The sequence below is a fragment of the Callionymus lyra genome, chromosome 1 (genome assembly GCF_982586985.1).
Source record: "Callionymus lyra chromosome 1, fCalLyr1.hap1.1, whole genome shotgun sequence".
Taxonomy (NCBI): Eukaryota; Metazoa; Chordata; class Actinopteri; order Syngnathiformes; family Callionymidae; genus Callionymus; species Callionymus lyra.
Window position 1 is genome coordinate 10,751,820 of NC_141818.1, and position 22,651 is coordinate 10,774,470.

Below are 22,651 nucleotides of genomic sequence, written 5' to 3' on the forward strand. Positions count from 1 at the left end.
AAAGAATGTTGGGAGAAATTGCAGTTTCAAAGTTGACCGTCTTTCTTCCACACTTGAAAAGATTCCATTGATGTTTTAAACCTGAAGTTTCTTCCTCTGTTGAAAATCTTTTAATTGATTCTCTGGTTTCTCACGTCTCGGCTCACGTCGACGGTTGTTGATTCAACTGTTTCATGTGGTCAGTCGCAGCCCTCCACAGTAGCTTCAGATGTTCTCACTCGCCCCGTTTTTGCACCGGCAGGTTTCCGTTTGGGGGTCTAATCTCGCCTTGTCACGTCAGCTTCCTGGCCCCCCGCCCTCCTCCCCAAAATAAACAAGTGCTACTGCCTGTGACTCTGTGCCTCATTACCGAGCCACGCTTCGGAACCGCATGTTTGTATCACCATCAGGCCAGGGGCGTCTCACTAATGACCCCTTGATGATGGTCCAGATTTGGATTAGGCTCCCCGGTCAGAAGTGAGGTCTGAGCTAGCATAGCATTGAGACACTGGGAAGAGGCTGCTAGATCAGCCCTGAACAGACACAACTGGAGCCAAGTCATGAGAAAAATAAAAGTTTTTAATAGATTTTATGTACATGGAATAAATAAAACAGATGCTCTTGTCTCCATATATTACAGAAATGCTTCCACACGAGAGAAAGTGCAGTGTGAAAAGGGGTGATGGGAGTTTCCGTCAGTGACAGCCACACTCTTCGACGACCATGTCCTCGTGGTGTCGCAGCGTTAGGTCCTCGTTCTCGTAGTACAGCATGGAGAGCGGGCTGAGCTGGGTGGGCACGCAGGAGGAGCAGGGGACCCTCTCCGGATGGTGAAGTCGCAGGAGACTCTGGAAACAAATGAGTCAGTCAGACACCACGTCTATCACAGTTGGGGTTGGGGGGGGGTTCTTAATCTTGGCTCACCTGCATGTAGGCGTGGTTGCTGGGGTTGAAGGAGTCGTTGAGCGGGGTGGGACACTCCCCCTCGCAGCGGTAGGCGTTGAAGCGTTTGGGGTGCACGATCCACTCGTCCCAGCCGATGTCGTCGAAGTCCACCCACATGTCCACCCGCCGGCACGGGGGGCGCTGCGCCGACTCCGCTGCCGGTGGGGGGACGGTGGGGGCTCCGGCAACTCTCCCTAGTCTGTTCCTCTTGTGGCGCCGAGCCTGACCGTCGCCGCCGCCGACCCGGTCCAGAGACACGTACTTGGAGTTCTCCACCGTGTGGATGAGGCTGGACCCCCCCGGCCGGCCCTCCCGTCGCTGGCGGTGGTTGGAGAATATCAGCAGGGTCACACGGTTGGTGGTCGGGTGGAGGACTTTAGGAGGACTCAGGAGATCTTCTCCCTCCACGCCGCTGCCGAGGTCACCCTCGGCTTCGCCCGAACCCTCCTGGTTCCGCCACGACCCCCCCTGCTGGTGGAGCCAGTATCTGAGAAGAGCCGTCACGTTCAGAACCTTCCACGAAGACTTGACGCTGCCCTTGTAGCGGTCCGTTGAGACCAGACTCCCTAGAAAGAGCCTCTCCTGGCGGCAGGATGTGCGGACGGGGTCGCAGGTGTGTTTCCGGGAGTGAAATAAATCCACAACAGCACGTTTGGAGGAGATGAAGGCAGGAAGTCTGATTCGGAGTTCTGCCAGCTGGACCGTGTCACTGGTGGAGATCGACGACATGTCGAACGTGACGGTCCATCTTTCCCCAACTTGATGACAGCCTGGAACAAAGAACAAAAAACAAGCAAGATAAGTGTCAGTGGTGATCAACCATTCTGAGCTTCGCCTTCATAGAACCGCAGTTGTATAGACAACCCGAGTATACATTTTTTTAGTTTTTCATGCATATTTAACTTATTTAAAAAAATAATTTGACTTTTTAGTTTTTTGATACATTGAAAATCATACAAATACAAATTTGGGAAAATTGTTTAATGGGAGTACTAATGACACATGACACATATCACTGAAAATATGTTTAATGTTGTGTCATCACGCTTTCTTTGCTTCAACAAAATATAAAAACTATCATAGAAAACATCTAGACTTTTTTTATTTTTTAAATTCTTTACAATTGCTTTCAGTTACTGTGTTATCATCTACTTTTGTTCTTGACACGAGTAGATTACTAGGCTAATACATGTACTTTAGTAAAGTTTAGTAAAGTTTTCTCAAAGTACTTTTACTTTAAATTTAAGACATAGATAAGAAAAACTGAAAATTTAAACACTAATAAGGTTGATGTTTGCTCATGGGTCTGGTCAGGAGAGGTGTAAAGGCCTCACCTGTAGAGCCCTGAACAGAGAGGTCTCAGTGATTCTGGACGGACCAGATCTCTGGACAAATGTCAAGCGGAGTGTGAGCAGGACAGGATGTGTATTGACCCCCCCGTGGACGGCTGTCTGAGAGCTAATATACACACCCTGAGAGAAAGTCTTTAAAGTGGAATAAGCACTTTGACACTTGCAGGTTGTAAAAGCGGAGGTCATCGTGACAGAGGGCCGAAGGCGGCCGGGTTATGAACGATGATGACTTCACGGACTCACCATCTGCCATCAGACTCAGGACGGAGTCGGGTCGGGTCGACGGCTCGTCTCCCGATGTCGTGGCGGCGGGTTCTGGCGACGACGCGTCCACGGTCCTGAACGAGCGGTACAGCTGCATCATGTAGAGAGGAAATCTGCCGCGCTGGCTGAACGACAGAGTTGGGTGATCCACGCCGGTGGACCCGTCGGGCCTCTGAGCAGAGGAAGAGGAGAGCAGGACGAGCACGACGATGCTCTGAAGGCTGGTTTCCATGTCTCTGTGTGAAGAGGTGAAGCTGCGTTCCTTCCTACGGCGGGTCTGGAGCTCAACTGATGGGATGTGCAGACGGAGCTGCCCCTTTATAGTCAACAGCTGCCCTTTGATGACCCCTGACCACTCCAGGCATCTCAGCAGTCCCTCTGATCACCAGACCAGAAACAACATCCAGCCAAGGTCATTGTCCTGTCACCGGGCCTGGGCTCAGATTCGACCCGGAGATCCTCGAGTGCAGACGCACCATTTGGCTAGACTGACAGATGTGAGCTGCTCCAGTAGAGATACAATTCTTTTTATTTAATGACGTATTCAAAGATGATACAGTTACAACACTTCTACAAGAACATCCTATAACCTCATGCGATAAACACTAGAACTCATAACACAGTTGTAACATGGAAATGTGTCTGACCTGAAAAGTTACATCAAAAATAATGGACTCAACTTAATATTAAATATGTTTGATGAGTTCTGGTCCAACAGTAACATTTGTAAAAATTTCCTCCACTTGATAAGATGCGTCGGTGGCATCCGTTCCCCTCTTCATGTTGATGGTCTTCTCACAACTCAGAGAAGAACTTCTTCACCTGCAAATAAGAGTCAGAAAATCACCCAAACATAACACAAAAATGTTTCCTGGAAAAGTCATGCTGGTTTTAGGTTGCTGGACTGATTGGATGGTAATATTTTCATGTCAAGATCATTTAAACTTTTGCAAATAATCATAGAAAGGCCAACACCTTCACCATTTGTTTTTGAAGAAACAGCATGAACACGATTCATTATAAAAACATTTTTTGAACTTCAAGACTCCAGAGGTTTTCATCTTCTTGCTCATTTCGACCATTATTTTAACTCAATTAATAACGGCTCTGACACACTGACAAAGCGTCAGTTGGTACTCGCTTAAAAACATCTGCCACAATGAATACTTATCTTTTAATTGCTTGTTTTTCCGGTCGTTCTGCAAATACTGTGAGTAAAAAATTAGTATTTATAGAGCGCTTTTCAAGACCAGGGTCGTGGAGCAGAAGTTGTACTTTCCTCAAAACGAGACTTTTGTGTCAACACTAAGCATCGGAGCTAATAAAGATATGGTTGCCTACCTTTTGGATAAAGTCCTGCCGCACCTCAAGGTCGCTCAGAAACTCTACATTAGCATCCAGTTGTAACACGGGAATCTTTTTCAGCTTCTCAAAATGAACTCTGTGGGAAAGGAGAATCACTGTGAGACATAAAAAAACTGCCGACATCATCAGTTCTTTACAGCTGCACAAACCAACAGATTATCACCAACAAGATTAATTTCAGTCAACATAATATTTGTCTTTTATTCTTTAACAAAGACACTCACTCAGTGCTTTTCTTTATCAACCAATTCTCGTGTTGTTCATGCAGAGTCTCCAAATAGTCCAGTTTGATTCCCTGCTCTTCGGGTCGCCCTCGCCGACCCAGACGCTCCAGACACACCTGATGTCGTCAAAACACAAATGATTACTTACATTTAAATTTGATGAATTAATCATTATATTCTTGTGAAGCTTTACGTTTCTATTATTTAGCAAAAATTGGAGTTTAAGTCGTCAATTTAAAATCCTACAGACCTGTGGCGACGCGCTGAGGTAGATGATGCCCTCTAGCTCCACCCTGTGTCCAAACTGCTCCACCAGCAGAGAGTGCCAGTCCTGGTAGACGGCCCACTCCGTGTTGTTGATACAGCCCAGCTCGAACATGTTGAGGGCGAAGATGTACCTGCACAAAACCAAAACGTGACACCAGAATTCTACAATTAATAGTATCCGGAGAAACACAACTTTGTGTAGTTCTCAATGATCCAGTTAGTGCCGACCAAATTTTTTGATTTTTATACAGTATATATATACATACATACATTATATATATATATATATATATATAACAAAGATATTCTATAAAATGCTGTCATGGTTTGAATATTTCGAATGTAAATATGGTAAGTATATAAGTGCCAGAAAAATCAGAAATCAGAAAAATTGAATAGAATAAAAATAATACAATAATTGAATTCAATAATTCGTTTTTAATTACTAATAAATTATTGAAAAATACATTTTAATATTTTCCAATTTTTTTTTTTTCAATAGTAGCTTTTAAACTTCAATATATTAAAGCCGGTACAATAGTGACACTAGACAATATCAAGAGAGTAATGAGCAACTTATGTTATCATTGTGTGATAAACAATCAAGTAGAAGCTCGTCAATTAATTTCATGGCGGATTCATAGGCAACTGTATATTCTGGCGACACTGTTATACCAACATTTTGATATTAAATTAATAGGTTTAAAAATATTTAATTTAGATGATTTATTTTCAAAATAATTTGAATGATAATATCAACCTTTATTTATATGAATAATTTTTTTGGAAATATTTTTGAAAATGTATTTAATTAATTTATTAATATGGGAGATTCAAGGGGGCAGCAACCTTCCTCAGCTACTTTGGGCGAGAACAGGTGACCAGTCTGTCACAGAGCACATACAACCATTCACACAGAAGATGTTCTTGACTGTGAGAGAAAATCAAAGTAACAGGAGTAAACTAAAGACCAAATTTTAGAGTCAGAAACTTAAAGGTCAAATTCTACCTTTCAATATTCTGATGCGATAAAAACAATTTAGGGTCAACACTAAATCAAATATGCTTTGACAAAAAATACATATTTCTTGCCGTTTGGACCTTTATAAAGTGATAATTAAAGTTGGTAAGTCTTCACATGCTCACCTGTCGCTGAACACCGAGCGCTCATACACCTGGACCGGGGTCCGGACCGAGTCCAGCAGGCGTGGTGGAGGCGGCTGCAGTTGAGTTCTCAGTCTGGTCATGCAGGAGTTGGTCTGGAAAGTGTAGGACCAGCGCTGCGGGTCCTGGTACATCATCTCCAGCAGGTTGCTCACCAAAGTCTGCGAACAATTAAAACCAATCATCCTTTATAGAATAAATAAAAAACGTGTTTTTTTTGTTTTTTTTAAACAAAACTCTTCAAAAAAATTTCTAACCTTTCCTGTGCCAGTCTTGATGTTCTGCCACTGGTCGACCGGTTCTGTCATCACTTCCCAGTCCGGACATCCTTCCCCCAGAAGTCTGGCAAACGTTGACTTTCCAACAGCTTGAAGTAAAAAAAATATCAATACAATTTCAACACTTTTCAAAGTTTCAAACATGTGTTTATTAACCAGCTCACCAATGTTTCCTTCAATGGAAACTCTTTTCACTCGATGACTTCCGGCTGAACTTGACATGTGTTTGTCTCCTTCCATTGTTAGGGTTCGTGTTCTTTGCAAGGACTTGCAGAGCAGAAAGGAACGATGACACTGAATTCTAAAAGCTTGAAACATCACCTGCTCAGCGTCGGTGACTTATGTTAAATCCGTCAATACTAGCATAGCTTTGCGCCTGTTGTTGAGCAGCGTGTGCGGCTTAACGGTCAGGTTAACATCGAGACAACTCGCTGCAATATAAACAAGGATTCAGAACCTCTTTTTACAAACACAACACATCGCTGCACCGTCTTGTCACTACAAACGATAACTATACCGTTTTAGATTCGCAGGACGTATCTTCAGATTAATGTAAGTAATCGGATAATCAAAGATGCTAAAAACATTAGCAACATTTAGTACTTCCGGGGCAGAGTTCAAAAAGTCACGTAACGAGTCTTCACCACCATTTATTTTTATTCTCTTTACCAAAATGAAAACAGTTTTCCCTTTTACCCACACATTCATTAAAACCATGAATAAAAAACAAACATTGATTATTTTTATGATATTACCATGGATACAAGCCCGGAAGCGTCAGCGTTGTCCTTTCAAGATAAAATATTAAACAAGTGTTCTTTCGTGACACGTTCACAATACATTAATTGTAGGCGTTTCCTAGTCAGACATAAATAAGATATTTGGTCAGATATTTATGGAATTTACACCCACAACAAAAAAAAAAGATTATGCACACTTGAACAAGCTTTATTTAAAACACAATTCATCATTAATCTGCAAAAAAAAAAGAATCAAGAAACTTTCGTGGTCATTTTTCCTGAATTACTTATAAAACATTTACGAGACAAAAGTTAAAATTATTCACAGTCAAAACAACAGTGGCAGGTGTTTTGATATTTAGTATGTGGTGTTTTTTATGGTGATCCTCTGAGGGGCTTCAACTTTGACGTCACTCACACCTGGAAGGAAGAGCAAAGTTTTGTAAAGCAAATATCAAGATAGAGGTAAAGATATAAAAGCCTGAGCTACTCTCACCTTGGTTCAGAGCTACTCCATCAGACGAGACCTGCCAGTATCTGCGGTCGGTCTGTCTGGCCCTCTCCCAGTTGACCACGCTTAAGAAAGGTCCCCATAGACTGGACTCGGTCTCGAACCTGTCGCACAAAATTAAAGGTCACATAATAAGCCAAAAATACTTGATCAAGTTAATCTGGACTCACGTGAAGCCGGAGTTTTTCCCTTTAAGAAGGTAGAGAGCATCCAGCACAGAGCTTCCTTTAGGAACCCCCAGACTGTAGACCGTAGACTCTCCACTGGTCGTGACCACTTCCACTGTAACAGCCACGGTGCTCGAGACCGGAAAGTTCACGATGGGGTCGATTGGCTCCAACACCAGCGTGTCTGCATGAACACGATGCAAGGTGAGTCCGGACAGAAGCAGGAAGCTGGAAAAAGAACAACGTACCGTCCTCGCCCTGACAGTCTTTGTTTCGAACCGAGAGGTAGGACTTCTGCTGGAGGGCAGGCAGCACCTGAGACATGGCCATGGGATTGTGGTATTTGTTGTTTTTCACGCCACTTCTCAACGCTTCCATGGCGGCGGACTGCTCAGTCACCGGGTGTCCCATCGCCAACAGAGCCTGAACGCCACCGATTGTGTTAGCTTTAAACCAATTATGTTGTTCGATTGTTAGTGTGGAAAAGACAAAAACATCTCTTACTTGCACCGCGAGGCCAGTGCTGAACTCATTGCCAATATGACCGTCTTGCCTCTGCGACACGAGCAGCTTCCCCTTTATCTTGACCAGAGCTGTGTCCAGCTCAGTGGAAACGTGGTAGAGGCCGGAGTCTTTCACGCACTGAAGAGCCATCCCTGCCATCGCATACGTGTCTGTATCCACAAATCAAGAGTATAACAATATTTATTATTATCTTCTCATTTAATGTACCTCATTCTTTTTTTCTTTTTTAAACCTTTTTATCCTTAAATCTTTTTCTTAGTTACCACAGTCAATAATGTGGCCCTATAGGCAATATCATTTACACTCCTGATCTACATCCACAGATATTTTAAAGGTGTCAGAATAATGAATGATTGAATTTAAAGTTTTAGATATTGAAACTTTCAAAAAGTGTTGAATAATTTTTTTGTGATAATTTGAATTCAATAATTTCTAAATTGAATGTGTTTGTATTAAATAGTTGAAATCTATCATTTGTATATTGGAAGGTTCAATTATATTTATTTTTTCATATTTTAAATTGAATATTATTCAAAATTGAATATATTCTTGGCTGAGGCTACAAATTAAAAAATATTGAGTTAAGGAGAAAATAAAAAAAAAGTGTTATTGGATTTAGAATATCAAAAACATGAAAAAAATAATAATCATCATTTAGAAAATATTCGATTTTTTAAATGCAATTACTAAAATTATTAATTAATTAATTTACAAAGTATTGGATTCAATAATAAAATACAAACGACATTGCAACTTAAATAATTAATTTATAAAAAATACAAACAATTGGATATTTTTAAAAAACAACGACATTTCAATTGAAAAACAAAATCAATTTCAACATATGAAACTTTAAATTTGACCATTCAATAATCTGACGGCAATAATATGCAGTACTTTCATGCTACAGCAACTCTTTTTCGCCTACTGTGTGCTGCGTTAGTGAAAATGAAACACTACTGCCACCTGCCGTCTGTGAGAGCTCATAGCAGTCAGAGATATTTCAAATGTTACAAAATGGTCCAATTATGCAGATTCAATCAATTTAGGACAATTAATAATAATAATAGTAATTTAGTCAATAAAAACATGATAAATATTGAAATAAACGGCTTATTAAATATTTTTTGACAAACTTTTCTTGTATCATTATGTCCAAAGAAATCTTCCCGTATAAATGAATATGATTGTCTATATAATAGTTCTGCAATCACTCTGTTGGGAACATTAACTCATAAACGTGTCTCACCCACACTCTCGCCGTCCCCGTGTTTCATGTGTTCATGTTCCACCGCCTTGATAAGCTTGTTGCTGACATGGATGTTCACCCGGACGCCGCTCACACACAGGGCCAGCACGCCCAGGGAGTACTGGTAGTAGTTGGTCAGAGGCCGGTGACTGACTGAAGACGAATGAAAAGGTTTGAAATGAGATCTCTGTATTAATCAAACACTCATTTATATCATTGAGAATCATATGTTCCCTCTTTACATACGTGTAATGTGTTCCTTTTCATCATCCATCTGCTTCTTCAGATGCGTCAGCAGCGGCTCTCGTCGGTCGCCCACAGCGAAGGTGACGGTGCTGAGGTCGTAGCACGAGGCCTTCAGGGCCAGAGTGTAAAGAGCCAGGTGACCCGCCACAGCCCTGAGGTTGGAGAGACGACTGGGGGACAAACTTTTGATTAAATCTCTTGAATGTTGAAGTTATTTCACATTCAAGAGAGTGAAATACCTCTGGATGTCATTGTGCAACTCGTTCTTTATCCTGTTGAGGTACAGGTTCTCTGAGGCGAGGCTATGAGTGCCTGAGAGTCTCAACGCCAGGTGAACACTTGGGTTGGGAAGTCCATCCTGGCCTCCCAGGGACCGAAGGAGATTTTGATTGAGTGACAGAAGCAGATTGACACTCGTTCCTTCAGTGTCTGGATTGACATTGGAGGAAAAAAAAGGAGAATGTTAGACAAAAGAAGAGTGTTGCTGACTCGACAATTTAACTGTGTGAAAGGGGTACTTTCTCAGCAGTTGTGTGACTTTTACACAATAGTTGCAACATCTGTGAATTCCCGCATCAGTCCATTTGTTTGTTTGCTTCTAATCCACAGTTTGATCAATAGCCAGTGTTTAAACAAACATATCACAGGTTTTTTAAGAAAAGGAAATGACACAAACTTACCACATTTTACTGAAGAAACCAACGCCAAAAGTCCCGAGAAGATCAAGAAGATATTCATCCTGGATGATCTGGAAGTTTGAAACTATTATGAACAAACATGAAGAAACTAGTTTGTCAAAAACGGTAGTTAAAGGCAACATACAAGTAGATCATCGATATAAGTTGACATACTTTGTGAAGCGCTCTCCTCGCAGACTTCCTCCGGCTGAGAACAGAAACAAGCGGTGACAACCTCTACTTGGATTTCACTGTCACGTGACCCACTGTTTTGCGATGACAATGCGATTGAACCCTCAACCTCGCCTCTTTAAAAAAGGGCAGGCTTGTCAACAACGATCAGTGAGCGTCGAGGCAGGGGAAGCATCTTGTCAAACATGTACTCTTTGGAAACACGCACTGAACGTCACTGATTAAACTTTTAAAATGTGGTTCAAAGTTCAACCCGTTTTTGACAAAACGTGCCAAAGACAACTTGCGACTTCAAAATGATAATAACGCGTCTTTTAATATAATTAAAAACAAACTTAACGCCATTTTGCAATTAAATGTAATCTTACACATATGTTATATTTGCGTCTTGTATTTAATATTGATAAATATAAAAACGTCCTTTTAAATTGGTTTACCAAAGAAGAAGAAGAATCTTCTCGACCGTTTTATCTCCGCCGGGACTCCAACTCCCACAATGCACCGCGCGCAGAGGAAGAGTTTCTAGAACTGAGTCGACTCCTCCAGAGCGTCTCACTTTATTTGGGGGGTGAGGGGGTGTGACCCATATTTAGCTTTCACGCACACCGTGACAAAAACCCTTCATTCTGCACTTGTTTATAGCATTTAAACATCCACCGGCGGGTGGTTCGAGAGCGACTATTTGTGTCTTTAAACGCCCGGGTAAGGAGCTAGCAGCGGCGGACTGACAACAGACAGCTGCGCCTCGGGTGGGTTTGTGTCTCTGTTGTGTTCGGATCATTGTTGACTGTCATGTCATGGTTATTATTAACACTGGTTTACACTCCACTGCTAGCTAGCTCCACTTAGCTAGCTAAGCTTGAATGTAAACAAGTCATTATTTAAGTTGCATTACATTTTTATTAATTTTTTTTATCTCTGATCCTCCAGATCTCACATTCGATGCGTTCTGTCTGGTGAATACATGGACAGGAAAGCTATTCATCATTCCATACCAGCACCGACAAGCGACGAGATGGCTTCTTTACCAGCCATGTATTCATTCTCGAGCCACACAAGCCTTCCGGAGCTTGACCTGGGACCCCCAAGAGCGCCACAGCACCTGCAGCGAGCCCCCCTGTCCAGCAAGTGAGTTAATAGTGTTGAGAAATAGAAGTCCAAGATGACCGACTTGTGTTCTTGTTTTCGCAGCAGCTGGGATGCTCGCTGTCTCAGGAAGCACAGGAGGAGAGATGAAGACGAGTACGTGAGAGGATGATGATGTTTGTCGTCGCGACAGAATGTTCCAGTGATGTCCTCTCTCTCGTCTCCACAGAGGCTGTCTGGCCAAGAAGAGGAGATTAATGGTGGAGACGGAGGCTTCGCACGCGTCCAATGGCAACGACGCACGTTCTAACTGGACGACCGGAAACACCTGCTCGCCCATGTCGACTCAGAGCGTTAGTCTCGTAACACCGCAGGACTCACTGCTTCGTTGTGTCCCGCCTCCTCGACCGGAACCCGAGAACTCCTGCATGGAGATAGAGGCCGCTCAGAGGAAGCTTAGGGAGATAGAGAGCAGGTACGAATCAGATCGTTTGAGAAGGTGTTTCATAGAATTTGAAAGTATAAAGCCAGGATCACACGGCATCGTCACATACCTGTGCAGTGAAGTGTGTGGTTGTGTCGTAGGATCACGCTGGAGGACGACGAAGACGATGAAGATCTGGATGTGGAGCCGAGGCGGCCCGTGCTGGTCCTCTCCGACAGTTTGAAGGAGGGTCTGCAGCGCGGCATCGGCGACATCCTCCCGCACACCGTAGCACAATCCGTGTATGTGTTTACAATCTATGTCTGTGATCGCAAACAATTGTGTGGAAAAATATGTTCAATTGTCTGTAGGTCTGACCCATGACTCCACCCACACACACATGCAACCATCATATCCCATTGATATTTTACACCTAGTGGTTGGTCGCAGAATAAAATCCTCGTGCCAAAAATGGCTCGTAGTTACAATAGTTTAAGATACTTACAGATTATATAATTTCCAGCCAAATTGCTAAACACTATTGCTATGTAATAACTGTGTAATAGACTTTATTGCTTAGAAAGTATTTGCACAAAAATGTGAGAGAAAATGTAATTATAGTCATCGTCTCCATCAGAAGAAAACAAGTGGCAATCATACAATCATTCAATCATTTTTTTAAACAGTTATACTGAATTTTGAGAGGATTTGTTAGCAACAAGCTAACTCCGAAGTGGATAGAGATAAGCTAAGCTAACGCAACAAATCAAGTTTTAAGTCCTGCAGCTGGAAGATAACTTACTAATGTAAATTAATTTAACTGGGGTTTGTGTTTTATAAAATGAGGCCCTTGGCAGAGGAACGCACCGTCTTAGTGCTTCTCTAGTTTGGGTTAAATACACATTTTTACATTGTTTGACCAGAAGAAAATGTAATACAAAGATATTTTATCAGTAGTTAATCCACAAGTTTAATGGTATTTAAAGGTTGAGTAACGTTATCTTAAGAAGTGGTGCTGAAACATTTCTACCCTCTGATGTTCAGGAGTCATTCCTGTATGGAGCTGGTGTTATGGCGACCACCCGAGGACCCTTTCTGTCGGAAGCTCAAGGGTTCCCTACAGAGGCACAGAAAACAAATATTCCGACAGACCCCCACGCCATGTTCGTCCCCGAATCCCCACAGTCCCGCAGAGCCAACAGCGCCCCCTGCAGACCCGCCTGTGTACAGCTTCCCAGTGGCGCAGAACTCTGGCGAGGAGGACATGGAAATGTAACGCTCTCAAGAAATGCTGTGACTGTATTTGGCACTTTGTTTTCCTTCCCCTTGGATAGTCCACATATCTAATCATGGTAACAATCAAAACCATAACTGTCAAGTTCCAATGCTTACACCCGTGTAACCTTGCTGTGTAATCACCCCAAGTATTGACTACTCTAATACTTCAGCTGCCGTAAAAAAGGTGTTCTTTTACTCTGTTTCATGTTCAACAGGTTCCATTTGAATGTATTTACGCCCACAGTGTTGCTTTGCCAATCAACTTGTACATTGTTTGCTATGCCATTTTTATATTGCACACAATAAAATACTTGAAATGATTGATTGTTAAGTGGATCTTATTCGTGGTACTTTGCTGAGCCCCTCCTCGACTCGAGCAGCATGAAGTGAAATGAATACTTTATGATCCCGGGATGAGTTTCAAAGGATCATCATCGTTCTTCCAAAGACACTTATTTGATATTAAACCATCTCACCAAGTGGGTTTATATGATTATGTAAAAGTTTAATGCTGATCACCGACCGGGTTAGACATTTCAAAGACCTAATCTTTTCACAAGACGAGTCTTCTTTACGAGTGTGTTCGCAACTCATCACATGATAAAAGCATCGTTATGACTCACAGTTCAACGAAACCTCTGAAGTTGTAAAATACTTTGGTACTTGATGAACCTGCCTGTCTAATGTCAGTGTGACCGGCTGGTTAACCTACGACCTCTAACGTCAATGATTAACCTGCACAGTCAAAAGAAAGATTTACATTTAACAACACTGTACTTTTAATAGCTTTCCAATAGCAAAGACGTGGAACATCTCTTTAAATCAATTGATCTGATCATATACATCACTGTGAAAACATCTCCAGAAAGTCAGTCAAATGGCATGATTTTCTTTTACATTTATTTGATCTGATGAAGAGTTGAAGAATCTACACATTTCATGGGTCGTAAAAAAAAAAAAAGTCTACCTTGGACCTCATCAATTTCTTTAAGAGGTCTCTCTCCTGTGGTGCGTGTCAGCACTAGATCCTTCACGACAAACGTGTCAAACTGGGACCAAATCTGGCCCGCCAAGTACTTTTATGTGGCCCGCCGGATGTTTAAAGTAGTAACATGTTTACATAGCGACCTATAAAGATGAAACATTTTATTGACGCGATACAGAGACGTCAAATACTAGCAAAACTGATGTTGAAGTAAAGGAATTTACTTGGTGAGTGTTTGATAAAGGAGGAGAAACACAGAGGTCATGGTATATTCAAATGCTAAAAAGGTGTTGAGTTTCATTTATATAATAAAACAAATCTAAATATACGTACAAATGAGGTCTGCGCTCTCTGAGCGCTATTTCTAGTTTCCATCAGGGGCGGACAACAGTGACTCACAGACTTTACACTGGTGTGTTTAAAGGGGACCTGCACTGTTCTGCTTGTGGACACGGAGCTGCTTGACCCTGGTCTGGAGGTGACGCAGAAGTCTCAAAGAGGCCAGATCTGAGCAGCTTTCAGCGTCACACAGAGAGTGTTGGCAGGCGGAGGTCTGAGGAGAAACGGAGTTACTGACTCCTCATTAATCTTCTCTCCATGAAAGTACCTTTTCACTCATCAGCTTCTCCAGTCTCTGCCTCTCCTCCCCAGGTTTGGAGCTCCTGGATGAAAACATATGAAGGTCAGCGTCTAAGGTGATGGTGTTCAGGAGGAGGTTTTGGGGCAGATCCAAGCACGCTGGAGAGATTATGGTTCACTACAGAGGGGTTTCTTCAGAAAAGGAAGTCTGAGGCTCTACATCTATGACTTTTTTAGTTGTTATGCAGTTAATGTTTTACTCTCAAATCATCTACCTGCACCGCAACAACTTCATCCTGCATCTGTGTGAAGAGAAAACGTTCCAAAGATGAGACGACAAGAAGACATTTTCAGTTTAGCTGCTACCTCTCCAGCTCGGACGTCAGCTCCTCTTCAAACTTGCACGCCAGCGTGGCCGCCGTCTGCTCCTTCCACTGATCCATCCTTCTCTGGACCTCCTGCAGCTCTGCATCCTTGACCTTCAGCTGTCCACGCAGAGAACCCAACATCCCTCTCTCTTCTCCCTGACACACGTGAGAGCCACGCAGGTGACTCAGCTCCTGGATGTGCTCCTGAATGAAGGAACATTTAGAGACTTGATGAATCATCTCTTGAGCGAACGTTTCTTCACCTGGATAAGTCGTTTTTTAAGAGCCTCCAAAGCTTGTTTTCTCTCCTTCAATAGCTGCTGCCTCTGAGATACGAGCTCCACTTCCTGTTACAGATCAAAACCCAGATAAAGGAGCCAGATATGAGTAGTAACAACCATATTTTATAGTCATGCAAACACATGTTGACAAGAAATGTATTATGGAATAAATGAAAATGTTAACCTTTTCTTTTCTTAGCTGCTCAACGGTGTGTTTCTGAGAATCAACTTCCTGGTTCAGATGTTTCACCAGGTGCTGCAGTTGACTTCTGACCTCTCTCAGGTGTGTCAGCGCCTCTTCTACAGTGGCACTGCAAATCAAAGAATGTTTCTTTTTCAGTTGAATCCAAGCAGAAGAAACTCTGAGACAGAAAATTGTCACCTGTTTGGTAACATGGCAGATTGTTGTCTGTCGCTCGGCTCCGCTAGAAGAAGACGCAGATGCCGACACTCCGAGTCCAGCTCCAGAGTCAAGCTCCGGAGATTCTTCTTCTTCTTCTCTTCTGCAGCTTCATCGTGGCTGCTCTTCTTCTGCTGCAGCATCTTCCTCAGCAGATCCACTTCCCTCATGGTGAAGTGAGCACTTTTCTCAGGCTGGTTCTGCAGCACCAGAACATAAGCTCGTTTGTTCCAGACAATCAGTCTGTAAGATTATAATGTTACCTCTTCGTCTGCTTCCTCCTTCTGCCCTATAGATTCATCCGTCAGCTGCAAGGTTCAGACAGTTACAGCTTTATTCTGTCCCCAACTTCAACAATAGAACCTATTCAAGTTTCTACTCATTTTATTTCATGTGTCTGGTCCATTTCACAAGATCTCAAAACATTGAAAATGAGTCAAGATAAAAGGTTCTAAACTTAATTGACGGTGTTGAAAATAACAGAAAAAAAGGCATGAAACTGTTTGAGAAACATTACAAATGTTTTCTCATTTTTGTGTCCGATTCATTCCATGAGATCTCAAAAAATGTGAAAATTTGTCAAAATAAAAGGTTTACAACTGTAAGTGTTGGAAATTACAAAATAAGAACTATGAATCTAAACTTTTAAACTAATCTTTACAAAAACCTGGATTCATTACCCTTTTCTGGACTTCCTTGATTAAATAAAAAAGTAACAAATTCATTAATTCCAATTGTCTAATTGAACTAGTTAATAATTATTACCTTTTTTATCTGCTGCTCATGGTTAAACACTAACTCCCTCATATGTCGATCCGTCGTTGCCGCCTGAAGCAGATAATACAATATTATTTCTCATCACATCAAGAAACTATATTTATTTTATGCTCCACTTTTGCTCACAGACTCCGACAGCTGCTTCTCCAGGTTCTGCAGCGCCCCCTTCAGGTCATTCCTCTCAGCCAGCAGGAGTTTATGCTGTTCCTGCAACTCAGACAGCTGCAGATCTCTCTGCTTTAACATCTTCTCCAGAGTTTCCACTCTGGTCCTGCACTGGCCCAGTTCACCCTGCAGCTCACACGCCCGACACTCTTGACCCTGCATGGAGACCCGGTTGATTCATTCGATCATGTGACTGACGAGTATGATGATCTCACCTCGGTCTGCTCCTGCCTCAGTGTCTCCTGCACACATGAACATCTGCCACTCGCTGAGCCCACCACCTGCGTGAGCCTCTGAAGCTCCCCGCAGGTCTCCCGCAACATCTGCTCCCAAATCAAAAATACCTTATTCCAAATCTATCATCAACATCCAGAGGAATCTCAGCATGTTAATGATGAAGATAAGAATGAAGAGATGATGAGAACCTTCTGCATGGACTCCAGCTTCTCTCGTGCACGACGCTGCTCTGCCTTCTCCGGCACAGAAACAACCTCACAGGTCTGTGAACGAGCAGAAAAACAACATGAATAAACTTGTAAAACGAACTTGGAATCGTTCGTGATTTCTTACACGACGTTGCTCATCCTCTCTCTCTCTTCTGCGAGTGGATACTTCTTCTTCCAGACGTCCGAGCTCCTGCTGACGCATCTCCCGTTCTCTCTGAAGTCTCTGCAACTCACCGCTGCAGAAAGTGTGAAACAACAAAGTGTTGTTTTGACCCTCGGTCAAGCCTTGACCCCTCACCTGATCCCTCACCTGAGCGCGACCCTCTCGGCCTTCCCGTCCCTCACGCTCGACTCCAAATCTCTCTTCTCTCTTTCCATCAGTGCCGTTTCTGCTGCCAGCCATTCCAGATCCTGCAAAGCATGCTGGGAGATCAAACTTGAGCAGAACGTCTTTAAAATCGTGAGGGAAAATGTACTTTTCTTCTCAGTTGAAGTTCCGTGAGGGTGGGATCCACTTGGACCACGTGCCGCCTTTTCTGCGTCTCTTGCTCTTTGTCGCGTCTCTGAATGAAACAACAACACGAGTGACGTCACAGACCAAGTCTGGCTGACTATAAATGTCCAGCACCTGTCTCAGCGTGGAGAGACAATCTTTCAGTTTTGCTCTGTCAAGAGCGTCCACAGGCTGTGTTCTCCTGCTGCTGGTGACCACGACCTCGTCTGGATCTTCCACGGAACACACCAACCTAGAGGAATGAAAACTTAAACTTGAGTTCCCTCTTTTTCTATGTCCATCAGATGTTACCTCACACAGACTTATCTTGGGACACACGGAATAGTAAGAAACATAATCTTGATTCCTTTCTATGTCCTGTACATGTGAATTTTAATCAATTGACAAAAAAACTGATATGATACGATATATTAACCAAATCAGGACTATTTTGTCTTTTCATTCTTTGAGTCTCATTCATTAATTTTCTAACACGAGTCACACATTGACGCCTATGGATAATTCAGAGTTCTGAATCAACATGTGGGAGGAAACCAGGAGTGCCGGGAGTAAAACCACGCGAACACAGACAGAACATACTGTACAGACATAGAAAGTTGACAAGTTGCCTCTTAAAACTGGATGGGAACCAGCAACCTTCTTGCTGTGAGGCAGACTGCGTGACTGCCCTATTTGAGGCTCAATTTATCTTAATTTCCTCAGTGTTTTTCACTGAACAAATTTCAATTGTACTTGTTTTAATGTAAGGTATCATTAATTCATCATCTTTGCCTCTTATCTTATGATTAACACTGACATGGTTGTAGTTCAACATATCAACGCGAACAATAATCTACTTTGATGTTTGACACAACTGTCCGACAGAACACATACAATGAGTTTGACACATTCGTTCTTCAGTTTATATTAAAAATCTATTTTTGGTTCTATACATGACCGTCCGTGTTTCGAGTAGATCCTGTAGTTACAGTTTAGGAGATTGGACTGAAAGAATCGATAATAATGGTGTGACATCATGAAGGACACAAACCTGGAGGAGACATTTCTTCTATGTTGGTCCTTACAGAGCGGTGTGCTGGTGTTAGGGAGGTTTCCATTGGTGTATCTTCTCACTTTAGAGATTAAAAAAAAAATCATCAGTTCAGTTTTTCTGGCTTAAAGTAAGTTAAAGTAAACTTTAACATACAATTAAGAAATGTTAGCGTAAGAATCTTGTGTTTTAACTCTTCAAAGAGAATCAAACTTACTCTTCTCTCTTTTCAAGTGGATATAATTCCTGTCTTGCTCTGTACAAACGGATTCCAAGTCACTATCAACGGACATCAAGTCAAAACTTCCCAAAGGAATACCTGGCAACACAAAAATAATTTCCATCATTCTGATCTCAGATCTGAGGACAATCACTTTCTGTACCTGATAAAAACTTAAATTTGTTTAAATTCTTTTCGTTTGCATCTTCATGATCTGAAACAAACAGATGTTTCACTCATTCACTCATTGTTTAGTTATATGTTGAAACAACTCACTGCTGCCCCCTGCTGTCTGAGAGGTTTTGTACGGTTGACCAGGACCTGCTGAGCTGTCGGACTGACATGCCTTCGATGCATCTCTTGTCCTGAAGTGGGACAGTTTTGGACTCACTGAGACTTTACCGTTATTTTTATTAGACCCTTGGTAGTCGTTCCATTCAGTCTCTGTATCAGTGGCCGTGTCACGTTCACTGGTGTCGGGCAAAGATTCAACCATCTCCTCCCTGAAGCATCGGACAAAGTCCTCCGTGCAGATGCTGTCTGAAGGAAGAGGAGGTTCTTCTGCTGCCGTCCTATCTTCTCTACACGTGTCTCCAAGAAGTCTCCCGAGCCTCCACATGACCTGCTCCCTGTGGCACTGTCTTTCCACTTTGATGCCTGATTTCCATTTACTGTTTTGCTGCGTGACAGGATCCTCTGGGAGGAAAGAGATGAAAGATACTGATATTTACCATCCTCTCGTTTTTCTGAACCCTGCTTACACAGAAGTGACATTTCTCAGCTGCTTTCACTACAAACCTCTGGTCTCTGTGGCTGTGATTTGACTTATCAAAGTAAATCATTTTCTTAATCTTTTCTTATTAATGAATTCTTCACTGATCGATGAACAAAATTATATTTTTTAGATCTATACAGATGGCTATGAAGCAGATGTTTTTCTTTTAAATTAGAACTTCATGATGGACTTTTAGACTTCCTCTAAAATGATCATCTTCCATGCGGGTAAAGGGTGCGTACAAAAGAAAAAAGATGTAAAAAGCAGAAGAGGAAAAATGAAAGGAAGAAGAAGTGGAAGGAGAATAGGAAAGAGAGAAAGAAAAAGATCAACAAAAATAGGAGATGGGGAAAGTAGAGGAAAAGGAAGAAAAAGAAGACGAAAAGGGAGATCATTAAAAAGAGGAGGGACGGGAGGAATAAAAAGAACATGAAAAGAAAGAAGAAGTAAAAAAGAGGATGAAAAGTAAGTAACGTCACTGATAAGAAGTGGAAGATAACGAAAAAAAAAGGAGAAGACAAAGATAAAGAAGAAGCAAAGAAGGAAAAAGAAGAGGGGGAAATTAGATAAAGATTAAGAAATAACATGAAAAAGAAAATGATTCAAATGAGGAAGGAAAGGAAGAAATAGAACATGAAGTGAATGAAGAAGAGGAAGAAAAGGAACGTTATTAACAAGAAGAGGAAGATAAGTGGGGAAAAAAAGAAAAGAAGGACAAAGAAGACAATGTGAAAAGGAAGATGATAAAACAAGGAAGTGAGAAACAAGAAAGAAATTTAACATAAAGAGAAAAAAGAAGATGAAAAAAAGAGGAAGAAAGGGAATGTTATAAACAAGAAGAGGAGAAGAGATAAGGGGGAAAAAAGGAGACAAAAGGTACATAAGAAGAAAAGAAGGAAAATGATGATGGTGTAAATAAGATGAAGAGAAAGAAGAATGTGTTTAATAAGAACAGGAAATTTATTGACATTTTATTGAGACGACTTTTACCTGAGGTATGTTCCAGACATGAAATGGGAGAGTTGATGATCTGAGACATACTTTCAAATCCTGTGTCTTTACTGCTAGATTTGGTCCATTTGAAAGGTTCTGCAAGAACAGATTGAGAATGAAAAGATCCTGACGACTGATGTGTTGACGACCATCATCATTCAAATACCCGACACTCCACTGCTTCTTCCTCCAGAACTGTCCGTATGATGATTTATCTTCAACGAAAACAAAAATAAAATCACTTAATTATGGTTATTTTCTAAAAAGTACTCATCAAAAGAGATCTTCTACCTGTAGTTGTTGGAGGTGAGCGTCCATGGCATCGAGCAGTAGATCGCAGTGGTCAGTCTTGATCAGGTGACCCTTCATTTCAGCTCCATCTAGAAGAAAAAACACAGTTGCGATATCAACATGACACAACTTGTGATCCAAACACATGATTAAACCTGTTTGTTTGTCCTCCATGTTCCTGTGGTGTCTCTCGTTGTCCATCTCCTGCTCCTTCAAACAACTCATCAGTGTCCGTCAAGTGCAGACGTGGAGCGACCAGACCGGAGAGCTGGGGTTTGTGTTGCTCGGTCGTCAAGACAACCTCCTCCATTAAGCTTGTTTGCCAGCTAAACTAACTTCTTTTCACTGCACAGACAATACATTCCTGCGTCCATTTGTCTCTCAAAGTGAACACCAAGTACAAGATGAAGACACAAAACTAAATGGTGTATGGACAGTGAGGGGCAGTAACTGTGACTATTGTCTTTTTTTAATCCAGTCTCATCCAGAAAATGTACATTAGCGGACGTTATGAGAGCAAAGTTATCAATGAGGGAACAATTTGTCTTTCTTATAGGTTAATTACAAATATTTTAAACTATGTTTCAACTACACATCATCGATCTGTGACCGTAAGGTGCCAGGTTCAAGGACCCTCGGGTGGACCACAGTGGGGACTGGTGCCTTCAAGATAAAGAAAGAAGCATATCGGGCAGTGGGACTCTTGAGGCGACAGATAACAGATACCAGCTGGTCACGCGTGCTTCGGCAGAAGTTGTGGCAAAAACCTGGTGTGACAGAAGTTTGGTGAGGCCATGAAGAGTGATGTCAGTACAGCCTTGAAGAGGTTTTGGAATACCATCAGACCTCTCATGAAAGGGGACGCAGTGCACTGTTATCATTGTGTATAGTGATGACAGCGAGCTGCTGACCTTATCTCCAGGGAATGATTGGTCAAAGACTTCCTCAATCCTACCATTGGAGGAAGAACGGTCAAGGCACTCCGACGTTGGCTTCTCTATCTCTAGGGTCGAGGTTGCCAAAGAGATTCTTAAAAAAAAGCTCCTCAACTGGCAGATGATCCGGTGGTGGATGAGATCCGCCGGGAGTACCCAAAAGGTCCTTGATGTTGCTGGGGCTCTCTCCGTCATCACATGGACATCAGGGGCAGTACCTCTGGAATGGCAGACAGGGGTTGTGGTTCCCCTTTGTGAAGGGTTTGTTTCAACTATACGAGGATCACGCCTGGTCGCCTTCCTGGCAAGGACACCATTGTGGTTTTCTCTCAGGTCGTGCAAGTTGGATTTGTTTCCATAGTTACGTGCACTGATTTGTGGTGTTTAAAAGAGAGCTAAGCTAAAAGCATATCAGTGGATATACATCCTTATCTTCTCCACAGGTACATGAACGGAGGAGGGTAGTGACCAAATAGACAACTTTTCTCAGATGATGGCTAAGCTCTCCATTAGAGAAAGGTTGAGAAGCAACTTAATCCGGGAGAGGATTGGAGTAAAGAGGTCTTGCTGTTGAGGTTTTCATCTGGCCTGGGACCCCCGAGAAGAGCTGGATAATATTGCTGTAGAGGAAAGTCTAGGCCTCTCTGTTGAAGCTGCTGCCCCCATGACCCGACCCCCGGTGAGCAGAAATACCGATGTATTTATCTAGACATAAACGTTTCTACATTTATTGAATGTGTATGATTTACCAAAGAGGCCTTTTAAATGTTTGTAGAATATTTTGATGGTGAAGTTATAGATGTGCAGAAAAAAAAAATGCATTAATATGAATTTCGTGATGCAATTTCAATAACTCAAGTCAATTTAAGTATGTTTACAATGCATTATTTAGTTATTTGAGTCCCGTGACACAAACAAATCTAAAGTACAAGTATTTTTTTTAACAGTATTAACTTTAG

General features: G+C 42.1%; 5 protein-coding genes across 7 annotated transcripts; 1 reads left to right on the forward strand and 4 right to left on the reverse strand.

The window, feature by feature from the left end:
• Window positions 1-674: 674 nt before the first annotated feature.
• On the reverse strand, window positions 675-2,772 carry spaw (southpaw). The gene is made up of 3 exons (XM_087778914.1): window positions 2,520-2,772; window positions 904-1,694; window positions 675-827 (listed from the first exon to the last, which is right to left on the reverse strand). Exons 1-3 carry the CDS (start codon window positions 2,770-2,772, stop codon window positions 675-677), a joined length of 1,197 nt encoding a protein of 398 aa, XP_087635040.1.
• Window positions 2,773-3,083: 311 nt separating this feature from the next.
• On the reverse strand, window positions 3,084-6,417 carry dguok (deoxyguanosine kinase). Its single transcript, XM_087799299.1, has 7 exons — window positions 6,003-6,417; window positions 5,818-5,927; window positions 5,543-5,721; window positions 4,380-4,527; window positions 4,130-4,245; window positions 3,882-3,981; window positions 3,084-3,362 (listed from the first exon to the last, which is right to left on the reverse strand). Exons 1-7 carry the CDS (start codon window positions 6,154-6,156, stop codon window positions 3,336-3,338), a joined length of 834 nt encoding a protein of 277 aa, XP_087655425.1. The 5' UTR covers window positions 6,157-6,417; the 3' UTR covers window positions 3,084-3,335.
• A 55-nt stretch (window positions 6,418-6,472) lies between these two features.
• Window positions 6,473-10,249, reverse strand: tcn2 (transcobalamin II). 3 transcript variants are annotated; one of them, XM_087792699.1, is made up of 10 exons: window positions 10,128-10,249; window positions 9,957-10,024; window positions 9,516-9,705; window positions 9,277-9,446; window positions 9,031-9,183; window positions 7,761-7,930; window positions 7,505-7,679; window positions 7,260-7,440; window positions 7,075-7,193; window positions 6,473-6,998 (listed from the first exon to the last, which is right to left on the reverse strand). In XM_087792699.1, the coding sequence occupies exons 2-10, from the start codon at window positions 10,012-10,014 to the stop codon at window positions 6,937-6,939; spliced, it is 1,278 nt and encodes a 425-aa protein (XP_087648825.1). In that variant the 5' UTR covers window positions 10,015-10,024; window positions 10,128-10,249; the 3' UTR covers window positions 6,473-6,936. The 3 variants fall into 3 exon arrangements, with proteins under 3 accessions (XP_087648825.1, XP_087648826.1, XP_087648824.1); XM_087792700.1 differs by having other exon boundaries at window positions 9,957-10,038; window positions 10,128-10,214; XM_087792698.1 differs by having other exon boundaries at window positions 10,099-10,170.
• A 402-nt stretch (window positions 10,250-10,651) lies between these two features.
• On the forward strand, window positions 10,652-13,253 carry ccdc117 (coiled-coil domain containing 117). The gene is made up of 6 exons (XM_087792701.1): window positions 10,652-10,894; window positions 11,076-11,273; window positions 11,337-11,387; window positions 11,461-11,706; window positions 11,817-11,957; window positions 12,700-13,253. Exons 2-6 carry the CDS (start codon window positions 11,110-11,112, stop codon window positions 12,929-12,931), a joined length of 834 nt encoding a protein of 277 aa, XP_087648827.1. The 5' UTR covers window positions 10,652-10,894; window positions 11,076-11,109; the 3' UTR covers window positions 12,932-13,253.
• A 627-nt stretch (window positions 13,254-13,880) lies between these two features.
• On the reverse strand, window positions 13,881-21,167 carry LOC148087920 (uncharacterized). Its single transcript, XM_087779193.1, has 23 exons — window positions 20,913-21,167; window positions 20,758-20,846; window positions 20,633-20,681; window positions 20,464-20,562; window positions 18,975-19,394; window positions 18,862-18,912; window positions 18,696-18,797; window positions 17,563-17,660; window positions 17,411-17,497; window positions 17,245-17,345; window positions 17,059-17,170; window positions 16,914-16,988; window positions 16,704-16,811; window positions 16,450-16,644; window positions 16,312-16,374; window positions 15,810-15,854; window positions 15,529-15,746; window positions 15,331-15,457; window positions 15,129-15,212; window positions 14,864-15,069; window positions 14,773-14,799; window positions 14,526-14,580; window positions 13,881-14,471 (listed from the first exon to the last, which is right to left on the reverse strand). The coding sequence occupies exons 1-23, from the start codon at window positions 20,956-20,958 to the stop codon at window positions 14,337-14,339; spliced, it is 2,592 nt and encodes an 863-aa protein (XP_087635319.1). The 5' UTR covers window positions 20,959-21,167; the 3' UTR covers window positions 13,881-14,336.
• Between the last annotated feature and the right edge of the window lie 1,484 nt (window positions 21,168-22,651).